The sequence below is a fragment of the Hibiscus syriacus genome, unplaced genomic scaffold (genome assembly GCF_006381635.1).
Source record: "Hibiscus syriacus cultivar Baekdansim isolate YM2019G1 unplaced genomic scaffold, ASM638163v2 tig00110339_pilon, whole genome shotgun sequence".
Lineage (NCBI taxonomy): Eukaryota > Viridiplantae > Streptophyta > Magnoliopsida > Malvales > Malvaceae > Hibiscus > Hibiscus syriacus.
In genome coordinates this window covers 1725409-1740334 of record NW_024062692.1, presented here as the reverse complement: position 1 = coordinate 1740334, position 14926 = coordinate 1725409, and the positions used below count along the sequence as shown (strand labels likewise).

The 14926-nt window shown below is 32.6% G+C and overlaps 1 protein-coding gene across 1 annotated transcript; it reads right to left on the bottom strand.

The window, feature by feature from the left end:
• Positions 1-22: 22 nt before the first annotated feature.
• Positions 23-14254, bottom strand: LOC120120562 (peroxidase 7-like). The gene is made up of 5 exons (XM_039140176.1): positions 14030-14254; positions 751-825; positions 537-664; positions 336-450; positions 23-208 (listed from the first exon to the last, which is right to left on the bottom strand). Exons 1-5 carry the CDS (start codon positions 14252-14254, stop codon positions 23-25), a joined length of 729 nt encoding a protein of 242 aa, XP_038996107.1.
• Between the last annotated feature and the right edge of the window lie 672 nt (positions 14255-14926).

Here is a 14926-nt window from a genome sequence, read left to right as displayed (position 1 = left end):
GGCTCAAAGCATTAACCACTAGTTAAGTCCTTGAATCAGAATAAAGCCTTTGATCGGTTGATAAAAGTCCCATCTCTCTCTCCAGATTGGCATAAAATTGGGAGTCGAATGTAGTTGGTGTTGTAGCATCAAGATCAACAGAGTCGAATGTGGTTGGTGTTGTAGCATCAATATCAACATACTCATCACCTCCACATCTGCATTTTCTCTGCAAGATCCAAGTATCGATCTTCGATCAGTGGATTCGACATGTCCGATGTTCCATTCGAGTATATCCTATGTTAAATTGCACAATATGATGTCCTTCCAATGGTGTGCTTTCCTGAGAGAACTACCAGGTCTACTATGTTGAGACCCTTGGATTGGAACAACTCTAGCAGATCTATAAGTTTTTCGCGACTGATCGGAACCGTGTAGGCGTCTGTTTCATTCGAAGTCTTAGAATCTTTCCTGCCATAGGGAACCCTCCAATAAGGACCTCCGAGTAAAACAGTGGCGTCCCTGGTGGCCACCGTTAGAATGTCGATGCAAGAAACTGTTTCAGGGCAGGATTTCTCCACCTCCGCCTGATATTGTCGATCACGTCGAATCCTCTCAAAGTTTTGCTCGTCTCGGCTCTCCTCTCACTCCCATCATGGTTCAACAGAATGGAAACGTCGCATCCCTGACCAATTAAGCACGTTAAGAACGAATCTAGAAATATTTTTAACAGTCGACACATATATATATTTATAACATAAAATCGATTACCGTGACGAAACAGTCATGAAAATGCAGCCTGAGGAGACTGGCGGCAAGAGTGTGAATGATAATATTTGACGCAATCTAACATATAAATTAGAATCCAACAGAATTAGATTTTTATGAATGATTAATCTGATCAAAATGACCTCTCGCCCAATTTTGATAAAATCAAAATATAGAAAAATACAAACACAACCCAACCCATTCTAAGGGAAGCCCAACACTCTACTCTTTATATATATTTATGTATATAACTATTAAGATATTAATCATATAAAAATTATAATATTAGAAAATAAAAATATTTTTACAAAAAATAAATTATTAAATTCAGTTAATTCAATTATTTACAAATGTATAAAATTTTAAAAAATTATAACCCGTTTTTATAATGTAAATTATTTTTTATCTCTTATTAGGATTGTTGGTGAATGAAAAGATGATTGAGATTAAGATGAGTTTGCCACGCGACAAACACGGATTAGTATCACTGAGATGAACATTATTAATTTAATTTATAAAAATTTAAACTCTACCTATAATTATAAATTAGTTAAAAATATAAAGGTAGATTATTTAAAATAAAATCTTAATTATATTATTTTCTAAAATCTTTTATGGGTAAATTATACCACTGACCACTTAACTATTGCTTTTTTTTCATTTTTACCTCCATTTTTAAAAATTTATCAATCAAGTCATCTAACTATTTAAATGCATTCAATCAAGTCACTAGTTAACATTTAACGGAAGTATTGACTTGGCAAGTTAATAATACTACTATAATTACATACTTAATCCTTAATATTTATAAATTCTATCAATTTGGTCATATTTTTAATTTAATTTAATAAATTTAATCTTTAATTAGGTGGTGACACATGTCACTACCAGATTGGCAAGTTAATAATACTACTATAATTACATACTTAATCCTTAATATTTATAAATTCTATCAATTTGGTCATATTTTTAATTTAATTTAATAAATTTAATCTTTAATTAGGTGGTGACACATGTCACTACCAGATTGGATAATATTTTATTAATTTTATAAAAGGCATGTAATATAATCTACTTCTAAGAGGGATTGAACCAATGACTTGTAACACACCAAGGCACACTTAAATCACTAAGCTAAGCACTTCACTTGGCAATTATTTACAAAATTATATATATAAGTTGTTATAACTAATGAAAGAGAAAAAAAAAAAGAAACCAACATACTTGTAAAGGGATTCAAGCCCTATATTTGATTAAAATTTACTATATATATAATCACTAAATTGAGTTTTTTTAAAAAAATAAAAATAAAATTTAGATTTTTATATTTTTAAACTATATTTATTCCTTATATATAATCATTAAATTAACTTTTTCAATATAATTAATAATTTTAATTTTAATTATTGGTTAAATATAAAGAAATTATATATATAAAGATTATTAATTATGTTAAAAAATTAAAATTATTATTTAATAATATAAAAATAAATATAGTTTAGAATCTGAATTCGATGAAATTGATTTTTAAATTTTAAATTTATTTTAAAAATATTAAATTATTTTTTATACATATTGAATTTTATTTTAAAATATTAAATTTATTATTATTTTAAATCTTATATTAACTATATTTTAAAATGTATATATTTATGAATCACTAATTAAATTTGCTTAAATAGTTTTGGTGTTTATATATTATCCCCAAAAAAAATTAAGGTTTGATTCATTTTATTGTTTTTGATATAATACAATGTAGATATAATATATTGTAAGATACGAGCCAAAATTAATTGTTGGTCCAGTGGTAAGAATTCACCTAAACATATCATGAGGCCAAAGTTAAATCCCCTCAAGTTACTTATTTTCTTTTCAATTTATTTTCTTTATATCATATGGTCTTCAGCTGGAAACCAAATATATAAAATGTTGTAACATATTATTGATTGAGGAGCACATCCCAGTGGTTTAAGCGTGCCTTGTGATGCTCTTAGACATTAGTTCAATTCTCTCTAAGAGTAGATTACATTTTACTGTGTTTTGCTTATCAAATAAGGTGGTGATACATCTCACCACCTGAGATTAGATACAAAAAAAAATAATTAAAATTAATAAAATATCCTCTAATCTAGTAGTAACATGTGTCACCACCTAATTGAAGTTAAGTTTATTAAATTGAATTAAAAATTATAATCAAATTGGTAGAATTTATAAATATTGAGGATCAAATATGTAATTATATCAATTTTATTAGCGCCACATCAGCACTTCCATTAAATGTTAATGGCAAGTGACTTGATTGAATGCATTTAAATAGTCAGACGACCTAATTGAAAAAATTTCAAAAATGGTGGTCAAAATGAAAGGGGCAATCGTTAGGTGGTCAGTGCTATATTTTATCCAAAAAATATTATGGAGAATAATGTAATTAATATTTTATTTTAAATAATTTACCTTTATATTTTTAACTAATTTATAATTATACATTGAGTCATTCATAATTTTAAATTTTTACAAATTAAATGAACGGTGCTCATTATTAATGATACTCATCGGTGTTTGTCGAGCATCGTAGATTTTTCCTTGAGATTAATAATATAGAATGAAGAGATTTTTATTAAAAACATAATCTAAACTATCTGTGTTTATTTATTTAACAATTTAAAAATATACAAATTTAATATTTTTGCACTTTACATAAGTGGATTTTAATCCATATATACTGCAGGTCTGAATTTATATATATGAAAATGAATATTAATATTTCTGCACTCTATATAAGTAGAAAAATCCTAAGTCTCAACTAGAATTCAAATAATCATTTTAAACTGATTTAAAAAAATAAAAATATTGATTTAATTCCAACTTCAATTTCAAAGAGATGAAATATATAATTCAAAATTCATTAAAATATTATAATTTAAAAAAGAAAAAGTACGTAAAAAGTAAAATTTATATAAAAATAAAATCTAGGATCAAAATTAAAATTAATTTAAAAACTAAAATTTATATTTAATTTTTTAAATATCATACAGTTGATAACAAATTACACAAAAGTCGAATCATAAATCTTGTATATTTCTTAATGTTAAAAATTAAAATTTATTGGCTACCCGACGATTGTTAGAATTATTTATGTAGTTTACCCATTTTTTAAGGTTACCTCTGGTGTTCTGATGTCGTCATAGTGATGAACATCTCTGCAATAACATTAATTGTAACACCTTAATCCTACGGATTCGAGTGTCACATGGAATCACCAAAGTGACTAACATTTTTTTACCATACTCAATTTTTTAAAACGTTTACACAAAGTATGAAAATGTAAAAATAAATAAAACGGGGGCCCATTTAAAAACAAAAACAATAAATAATTAAAATGTTACAACTTGACTCATTTATAAATCATAAACTTTATATGCCCATCAACACGTCATCATTGTACTATGATACTTCGTTAGACTCCTTCGATAATATCGTTGTCCCGTCGTACTCCAAGAAACCTATAACATGAGAATGGAAACACATTCCAAACATTGAGCTCGCAAGTTTCGCATCACACAATACCTACACTATCTACATGCATTCATAACATAAGTATGCCAATGAGTATAATTAGAGAAACAATACTAGTAATGTCGTTAATACTATTGTCGACACCCGTTATAGTCCGAAGACCCATTTTTATTTATTTTTTATTATTAACGTTTATTTTATTTCTTTTGCAGACCAGTACAACAAGCCCACCTGGGCAAAAAATTACAACCCAATACCCAACAAACCAAATTCGGCCCAAATTAAAAAATTACAACCCGACCCAGATCTAGTTTGATCACCCACGGGAAGTACCAGCTACTCCTACCACCACCAGCTACTCCTACCACCACCAGCTGAGCAAGGTCATCATCTCCCACGTGAAGTCACTGCCAACACCAGAACCACTGCAACACTCCAAAAATCAACAGTCAATCAATTTTTATAATTTGATGCAATGGGATGTAAAAAAAAGGGAGCAGATTATACTAGAGGCTCTCGGTTTTTCCCGAAAAAAGAAAAACTTTAGGGGGATTCATTCGAAACCGAAAACAATTTGTAAGGGGAAGGGGGAGGCACTTGGTTTTCCAAAAAAAATGTAGAGGAGGAACCACCGAGAAAGAAAATTTGTAAAGGGGGAAGCAGATTCGAATGAGGATACAAAATCAGGGGAGCATGGAATATAAAGAAAAACACAACCATTGTATTCCCACCATTTCGAATCAATAAAAAGATTTTTTTACACATCCCTTTTGTTTTTTCGCACGTTCGAGTATATTCCGGTGAGGTCAAACAGGAGAAGAAAGAGAGTGAGAAGAATAAAAAAAATAAGAAAAGAAAGAGTTTACCTTCGACCGGTGAGAGAGGACGATGTTAGTAATCTCTGTTTGATAATCCCAATGGGGAAAAGCTGCGCAAAAGGATGGTGAACAACACATTCGGAGCTCACGACGATCTGACGAAGAAAGACGACGGATCGGAGAGAGGAAAGTCGTGAAATTTTTAGCATTTTCACGACGTTCGGCGCATCTCCCGATGAAATAGAGCACAGATTCGGGACGGAGAGGTCAAGGTGAGTCGATCGGTGAAATTAGATGGCTAACGACCACAAGAGGCGACTGTGCCACGGACGGCGGCGCGTCAACTGGCGGCAGCCTGAACAGCGGCACGATGGCCAGAATTCTAAAGAGAGGTCATACCCTCTTTGTAACACCCCCAACCCGTACCCAACCCGGATATGAATCTTAGGTGTCACATTTGACCTTTCAAAACTTGACTCTTATAAAAATCATGAAAATCTAAACTTTCATTAAATAAAATGCGTTAATTTACATAAGTTAGACCAAAATAATACAAAATCGATCAGAGCATGTGTAATTCACAACTTGTTTACATGGCAACACACTTAATACAACAAAATACATACTTTGCAAATTTCTTCTGATCTGATCTTCTAGTAAATGTATGATGTCCTTGCAACTCCTAATTCTGGTCCTCATTTTTTTGGTACCTACGTGTAAATAACTTATACGCTAAGTCACAGACTTAGTGAGGCATAATATAATATGTAACCATGAATTTATAAAACATTCGCTACTATCAATCAATCATAACATTACAATTTACATGTATCTACTAACTATAACACATACTATTATGATATGCACATATGAAACTTACTTCTTTTAAGCGTTTTCGTTTAATTTATCTTTAGATGCCCATGTACATTCTTGAGAACAGGAGGTACGTGAGTACACTGAGGTTGTGCACAAATGTTGTCACCACATCTCGAATAAATTTCCACTAGGGGCACTGAAAATTTTTCCCGAATGACCACTTTGTCCCAAATGACCACTTTGTCCCGAAAGACCACTTTGTCCCGAAGGATCACTATGTTCCGAAGGACCACTTATAATCCCTCGACTCTTGGCATGCCAATTATACCTACAACTCTCATATCATATAACATGAGGTTAAATATGAATACCTTTCTCATTTTCATATCTCTTTTATCACTTCTCATATAGACACATCATTCACTGCACATAAACACATATGATTACTTTTATTATTACATGTACCTAGATTTATTCTCTTATAATTGCATATATTCATATTATATTATGTTAAAGCATTTAAGAGTTATGCAGTACTTATTATAACCATAACATATGCATGTATATGAAAAGGAAATCATAAAATCAAATATAGGAAATAGACTTATCACAAGTCTTATTTCCATTGAACTATATCTATAGTATGCACTCACCTTAGCCTCACTTGATTAAAATCAATTTTTGAACTTCTCTTTCTCTCAACCGTTTTTAATTCTTCGATTGTTCCGAAACGTGGTTACGTTCAATATCTACATAATCATACATTGATACATATCAGTATTCCAAATGACATACTATAATCTTTCATTTCTTAAACTAAAGGAAAGGCGAAATTTCCTTTTCTATGTAAAGTAGTATCAATACCCCCTGTAGGGTATCGATACATCCCTTAACTGTGGTATCGGTACCATGTCTGTATCGGTACCATGTCTAGGTATCGATAGCCATATTGTATTCTGTAATTTTTCATTTCAGAGATGGTATTGATACTATCCTTAAGGTATCAGTACCCTTGGTATCGATATTGTTCTTCAGGTATCGATACCTCATGAATGTCTTCCTTAATTTTACTCTTGAAGTATCGGTACCTGATGAATCGGTATCGATACCCCTAGCCTAGAAATCACTTTTTAAGCCTGAAAATTGCTTCATTTCATCTCAAACACTTCATGTTTTACTCCCTTTCATATTATTAACTCAAGTACACATACTTAAGTCAATTTCTACTCATTGAATACATCATTAACCTCAAAATCCATCATTCATATAGAAATCAATAATCATACCAAATTTTCAATATGTTCTAAATTCAATTCTATCACTGCATATCTCTTAATTAAATTGATGAAAAGTCAATTCCAGACTCAAACTTCATTTACTAACCCTATTCCAAGATTTCACTTATTCCTCTCTTTTCTTTAATCCTTTCGAACTCTCTTGTCTTTGAAATTTAAGGTAACTTAAGCTTACTTTAAGCTTAAGTATAATCTAAAGAACATAAACCTAACTTAAATTCAATAAATAAACACTTAACAAGAAATTCACCTTTTTCCACTAGCCTTCACGTATAGAGGAAGAAGAAAAATGAGAGAACTTTGGAAACTCACTTGGTCTCCCTTTCATTCCACGTGGGTTAATATATAACCATAACATAATTTAATTATTTCCTTTACTAAATGACCAATTTGTCCTTCTATTCATCCTTCTTTGTAATTCAATCCTACAAAACATTTCCCATATAAGTCCTTGACCTATTCAATTATTCTACTTTAGTCACCAAATTCTGAAGTTTAATAATTTAGTCACTAACCCGATATTGAATATGTTATAAATCTCCCCTTAAGAAAATTCGTCCTCGAATTTTCATTGTGCAAAGAGATGGGGGTACTGATTCCTCATGTCATATTCACCCTCCCAAGTTGCTTTCTCTATCTTATGATTCCTCCACAACATTTTAACCAATGGAATAGTCTTGTTCCTTAATTGCTTAACTTCGTGAGCTAGAATTTAAATCGGCTCTTCTTCATAAGTCAAGTCTAGTTGAACCTCGATCTCTTTTGGTGTCACGATATGGTAGGGATCGAATCTTTACTTCCGAAGCATTGAAACATGAAAGACATAGTGTATCTTCTCAATTTCAGGTGGCAAAGCTAATTGATATGCCACTAGTCCCACTCTTTTAACAATCTCATTGGGTCCAATGAACCTGGGACTAAGTTTTCCCTTACACCCAAACCTCAAAACTTTCTTCCAAGGAGATACTTTTAAAAACACTTTGTCTCCAACTTGATATTATATCTCCTTCCTCTTTAAATCCTCATATGATTTATGTCTATCAGATACTACTTTGAGATTACTCTGAATTACTTGAACCTTTACTTCCACTTCCTGAATCAACTCAGGACTTCTCTATCTTTAAGCTCGAACCAATTCAAAGGTGTACGACATCTCCTTCCATAAAGAGCTTCGCAGTGAGCCATTTTGATACTTGACTGATAACTACTGTTGTAAACAAATTCGGCAAGTGGAAAATATTTTTCCCACGATCCTTTGAACTCAATAACACAAGCTCTCAGCATATCCTCCAGAGTTTGGATAGTCCGGTCAAATTGTCCATCTGTTTGAGGATGAAATGTTGTGCTAAAGTTCAATTGAGTTCCCAGAGCCCCATGTAAAGTCTTCTAAAACTGTGATGTGACTCTAGGATCCCGATCAGAAACAATGGAAATATGTACACCATGTAATCGTATAATCTCCCTGATATACAATTCAACATATTTATCCATAGAAAAACCAGCTTGTACCAGAATAAATTGGGCTGACTTAGTTAATCTATCTACGATCACCTAGATTAAATCTCTTTTGTTCGGAGTTAAAGACAACCCTGACACAAAATCCATCGTTATATTCTCCCATTTCCACTGAGGAATAGACATTGGTTGTAACAATCCTAACGGAACCTGATGCTCAGTTTTGACTTGCTGGCAAGTCAAACACTTGGATACGAATTCCGTAATATTCCTCTTCATTCTCGGCCACCAATATCGACTCTTGAGGTTCATATAATTTTTGTTTCCTCCCGGATGCATCGTCAATGGACTACAATCAGCTTTCAATAACAATTCATTCTTTAACTCATCATCATCTGAATTACCAATCTCCTTCGATAATACAAGTTCCCATCAGACTTGATTTCATAATCTTTTATCTCCTCATTCTCTATTTGTTGTAACTTCTTCAAACACTTTTCATATTTTGCTTGCAATTTCTTAATTCGATCTAACCATGATGGCTTGAGAGTCAATTCTGCACATATTGCACCATCTCCACTTAATGATAGTCTGGCATCTAAAGCTCACAAGGCTGCAAATGTTTTCCGACTTAAGGCATCTGCTACCACATTTGTTTTTCTGGATGAAAATCAATCACCACATCATAATCCTTTAGAAATTCCACCCATCTCCTCTGTCTTAAATTCAACTCTTTTTGAGTCATCAAATATTTGAAACTCTTATGATCGGTATATAAGTAGCAACGTTCACCATATAAGTAGTGACGCCAAATCTTAAGAGCGAACAATATTGCGACCATCTCCAGATCTTGCCTTGGATAATTCTTTTCATGCGATTTTAATTGTCTCGACGCATAAGCTACTACATTGCCTTCTTGCATCAACACACATCCCAAATCATTATGGGACGCATCGCTATAAACAACGAAATTCTTGCCAGACTCAGGTTGACCAATACTGAAGCTTCTATCAAAATCTTCTTTAGCATTTCAAAGCTTTCATGACACTCAGGAGTCCAAGTAAATCCAACATTTTTCCTCAAAAACTTAGTTAGGGGTAAAGTTATCATCGAAATGTTTTTAACGTATCTTCGATAATAACTGGCTAACCCCATAAAACTTTGAACTTTTGACACATTCTTTGGAACTTCCCACTCTAGAATTGCTTTAATCTTTTGGGGATCCACTCAAATTCCTTTTGAAAAAATTACATGTCCAAGGAATGTCACTTCGTTCAACAAAAATTCACATTTAGATAATTTAGCATATAGCTTCTTATCTCATAAAATATGTAAAACTATCTTCAAATGTGTACTATGCTCTTCTTCTGACTTCGAATACACCAATATATCATCAATGAATACCACTACGAACTAGTCCAAATAGAGTTGAAATATTCTGTTCATCAAATCCATGAAAGCAGCCGGTGCATTCGTAACTCCAAACGGCATCATGATAAACTCATAGTGACCATACCTCATTCTAAATGTCGTCTATGGAATATCTTTATCTTGCATCTTCAATTGATGATATCCCAATCGCAAATCAATTTTAGAGAACACTGAAGCTCCCATTAACTGATCAAACAGATCGTCATTCTAGGGAAGGGATACTTAGTCACCTTATTAAGTTGCTTATAATCAATGCAGAACCATCTTTCTTTTTTACAAATAAAACTGGAGTTCCCTACGGCGATACACTTGGTCTAATAAACCCTTTGTCCAACAGTTACTGTAATTGAATCTTTAATTCTTGTAATTCTTTTGGGGTCATTCTGTATGGTGCCATTGCAATAGGCGTTGTTCCCTATCTCAATCTGAAATTCTACCTCACTGTCTGGAGGTAAACCTGGCAATTCTGTAGGAAATACATCAGGAAACTCTCTGACTATGGGAATTTCTTCAATCAATCTCTCCTTGGTTATAACATCCAGCACATTAGCAATGAACCCCTGACATCCCTATAGCAGTAACTTCTTTGCTGACATCATCGATATCACATTTGCTAATGAATTCCATCCTTCCCTAAATACAATAACTTCCACACCTTCTGAACTTAGCAACGTTACCCTTTTCAGTCTACAATCAACATAAGCATGGTAATGATATAACCAATCCATTCCCAGTATCACTTCGAATTCGTCAAAAGGTAATTCCACCAGATTAGCATGAAATTCAATTCTCTGAACCTGTATGGGATACCCCCGACATACCATATTAACTCAAGCACTATGCCCTAATGGATTCATTACTATCACCTCATTGCTAGTAACTTCTAAATGAATGTTTAATTCCCTCACTAACTTACTACTAATGTAAGAATAAGTAGAACCCAAATCAATCAGTAATAAAACACTCTTGTCATACAATTGAAAAATACCTGCTATAATCTCCAGGTCATCTGTAACACCCCAACCTGTATCCGACCCGAATACAAGTCCGAGATGTCACATTGACTTTTTAAAACGATATTCTTATAAAATATCAAAACATTTATACTCATTTTAAGAAAATACAATAATATTCTATTAAATTATGCTTCATTATAAAAATATGGAAAAAATATGTATTTATGAACAGTACTATATAGTATGAACAGTACCATGAACAGTGAAAATTTCAAATATAAATTATGTATCGATGCATTGCTATAGTAACTTCGTCAAAATAAGTATAAATTCATAAAAATCTAATTTTTTACGTATAAATTTTTTTATTTACATATGCATTTAAAACATTACAAAATTCAATCATATGATTTTACAAATCCGATTACAAAACTGATTAGAACATATCGGATTTAAACCTTTATTTACATGCCAACCACTATCCTTATCACAAAATACATACTATACATTCCTTTTCTGATCTGATCTTTGGGAAGGAGAAACTAACTTGTCTTGCATAAATTTTACCAATCTTCCTCTTCTCGGAACCTACGCGTGAAACAATCACACGCTAAGTCGTTGACTTAGTAAGGCATGAAAACATATGATATTACTCTACTCATATCAATGCATAAACAATTAATACTATCATATCATATAAAAGCATATCTCCCATTGTATAACCAAAGCACACATATACATATATCATTAACATACTTATCAATACTCATATTACTATCACTACTTCTTTTTATCATGTAAGCATATACTGAACCTTTCTATACTCACCATCGGGCATCCATATCATTTCACAACAGAGCACACATAGTATCATATCAAGTTATTTATTATCTTTAAAGATTATTTATTTGCCCATGTACACTTCTGAGAACTTAAGGTATGTGAGTACATTGAGGTTGTGCACTATTATATTATCACCACAACTCATATAATTGTCCCGAAGGACCTATCCAGAGGTCATAAAAAACCTCGGCAATTGTCCATAGGTTCCGAAGAACCTAGGTAAACTGTCCATATGTTCCTTAGAACATAGATATAATGTCCATATGTCTCAAAAGACATAGGTAATTTTGTCTGTATGTTCCGTAGAACATAGGTAAACCCTCGACTCTTGGCATGCCAACTATACCACTAGCTCTCATATTACATAACATGGGCATTATCATTTATAACATTTCATATCACTTATTCTTTCTCTTCTGTCACATACCACATGTATGTGTAAGCCTATATTTCATATCATATAGCATATATTACATATTACATGTAATCACGTAGATTATTTCATATGGTTATCTCATTTGTTCATATACGTATGTCATTTCTTGTTCACATATGTTCATATATACATCACATAGTACGTAGAATAACATCAAGATATATATTATTTTCATGTATTTACTTTTTCATAGCTTATCACATAGGCATGTATTCTCATATTTTATTCTCATATATTCACATAACTTGGATCAAATATACATATAGTCACGTAAATCACTTTCACATAGCTTATATCAACTTTTCATTTCATTTCACACTTCTTGTTACATTGCTTATATCTTACTCTTATGTCTTCTCATATACATACACATATACATATTATTTCATTATCTTTATTATTTTTCTTAACATCACCATTAATCCCTTTTACTTACCATATTCATATCAATAACACATATACTCATGCACACATATAAATCATAGCAAACACATACTTCTATGAATTCATGCATTTTACTATTGGAAATAGACTTATCACAAGTCTTATTTTCCATTGAACATCATATACTAAATAATGTGCACCCACCTTAGCCTTTCTTGCTTTGAATAAATCATAATCCTTCGATTGTTCCGGAACTCGTTTAGGCTCAATATCTACATAAACATAATTTTCGAGATGATTATCAAAAGCCTAAACCTTATAACTTGATATTAATAAGTCAAGCTAGTTTAATGAGCCAAAATTCCATTTTTCCTTTAGGGGTGTACCGATGCACTATGGATGCATCGATACTCAAAATAGCTTCGAAATTTCCATGCATCGATGCACCCCTTAATGCATCGATGCACCTTCAAAATTGTCTTAGTGCATCGGTACACACTCATAGTGCATCGATGCACCTGCCCATAATAGGCTATTTCATCCGAAAATCATCAACACTTCACTCAAATTTTCATGTTTAAAATCCTTATTATGCTACTAAATTCATCTATAACAACTTTAACCAATTCCTATCATTCTAACACCTTATAATCTTCCATATTTCATCCAAATTCTTAAGGCTAAGAATCATACCAAATTTTTCATGTTATTCAAACTTAATGCTAACACTTCTAACTTCTTATTCTAATATATGACAAGTCAAATTCATCCTCCAAATTCATTTAAACCTTCTTATTCAAAATTTCACTTAAAACCCCATTTTCTTTAATCTGTCATAACTCCTTTATCTTTTGATTTTAAGATAACTTAAGCTTTCCTTAAGCTTAGTTATCATCTAATAATTAAAACCCAACCTTTAATTCAACAAATAATAAACTAATTAAGAAACTCACCTTTGCTTGTATGCTCCACAGTGGAGAAGACAAGAAGATGAAGAAGATGAGAGAATTGTGTGGAATCACAATGGTTCCACGTGGGTTTCCCTTATCTTATAACGGAAATAAAAATCTTTCATGTCAAATGACCATTTTGCCCATTAATTCTTTTAAAATTACTAACAACTTTCAGGAAATATCTCCACCTAAATCATTAAACTATTCAACTATTCAACTTTTATCACCAAATTCTAAAATTTTACAATTTAGTCACTAATCTGGTATTGAGGATGTTACATCATCTCGATCTTCATTAGTCTTGAGATTATACACTCTAGCAGTGGAACGATTTCCTGTTGAGTAGAGGACTCGGGCTGACTTCTTTCTCTACCACTACCTCTTCCCTCTGAGTCGTAGAAACAGACCTCTCTGGCTGCGTAAGCTCACCAGCTATCATGGGATAATCTCGGATAAAATACTCGGTGTCCCCACATTTGAAGCATGCTCCAAAAATACTACAAATTCTCAAATGATTTCTTCCACAATGAGGACATTGTCTGACTTGGCCCTGGTTAGATTTCCCAGCTCCAGACCCCACAGACTGAGTTTGTCTACCTCTCATCGGATTTGATCCTCTAGCGGAGGATGCCACTGACTTTGATCTAGCTTGGGGTCGAGAACCAACATCTCTGCCCTTTATGATGGTGCAGAACTTGAAGAAGCACCCGTTCTTTTAGATGTCTAAGCTCTTGGATCTTCGTACCTTTCATTATGAGCTCTTTCTAAATCTTTGGCACGGTTTACCACCTCTTGAAACGAAGACAGGTTCAACACAATCAACATTTCTTTTAATCTTGGACGTAGACCTTCCACGAACCATTCACAAGCATCATTCTCTGTCGGAATAAGCTCGGCAGCAAAGCAGCTCAATTTATTGAACTCACACTCATATTCATTCACTGTACAGTTCCATTGCTTTAAATTCATGAACTATTACTTCATCTATCAGATGAACTGATCTCCTATATATTTATGCTTGAATTCCTATAAAAACAAGGACCAAGTTATCTGATCACTAGTCATTCTCAGAGTAACATTGGTCCACCAAACCCTTGCTTGCCCTCTAAGCAAGGAAAACACTCCATCCAGCTTCTCCGAATCAGAACAATAAAATCCCTCAAGCATGATTTTCACATCATTGAGCCAAAGGTCCGTAGCAACAAGACTTTTTTCGGCTTCACCCTTAAATTCTAGAGCTCCTAAACCCTTCAACTCCTTCACAACATTCATTCTC

What these genes read in the sequence shown, in the direction of transcription:
- LOC120120562 (XM_039140176.1), bottom strand. Translation starts at nt 14,254, where the DNA reads ATGAGAGGTAGACAAACTCAGTCTGTGGGGTCTGGAGCTGGGAAATCT. An exon ending in AGAAATCCTGCCCTGAAACA is followed by an intron (nt 451 to 536) that starts GTTTCTTGCATC and finishes TCCCTATGGCAG; the next exon opens with GAAAGATTCTAAGACTTCGA. An exon ending in GTCTCAACATAGTAGACCTG is followed by an intron (nt 209 to 335) that starts GTAGTTCTCTCA and finishes TGGATCTTGCAG; the next exon opens with AGAAAATGCAGATGTGGAGG.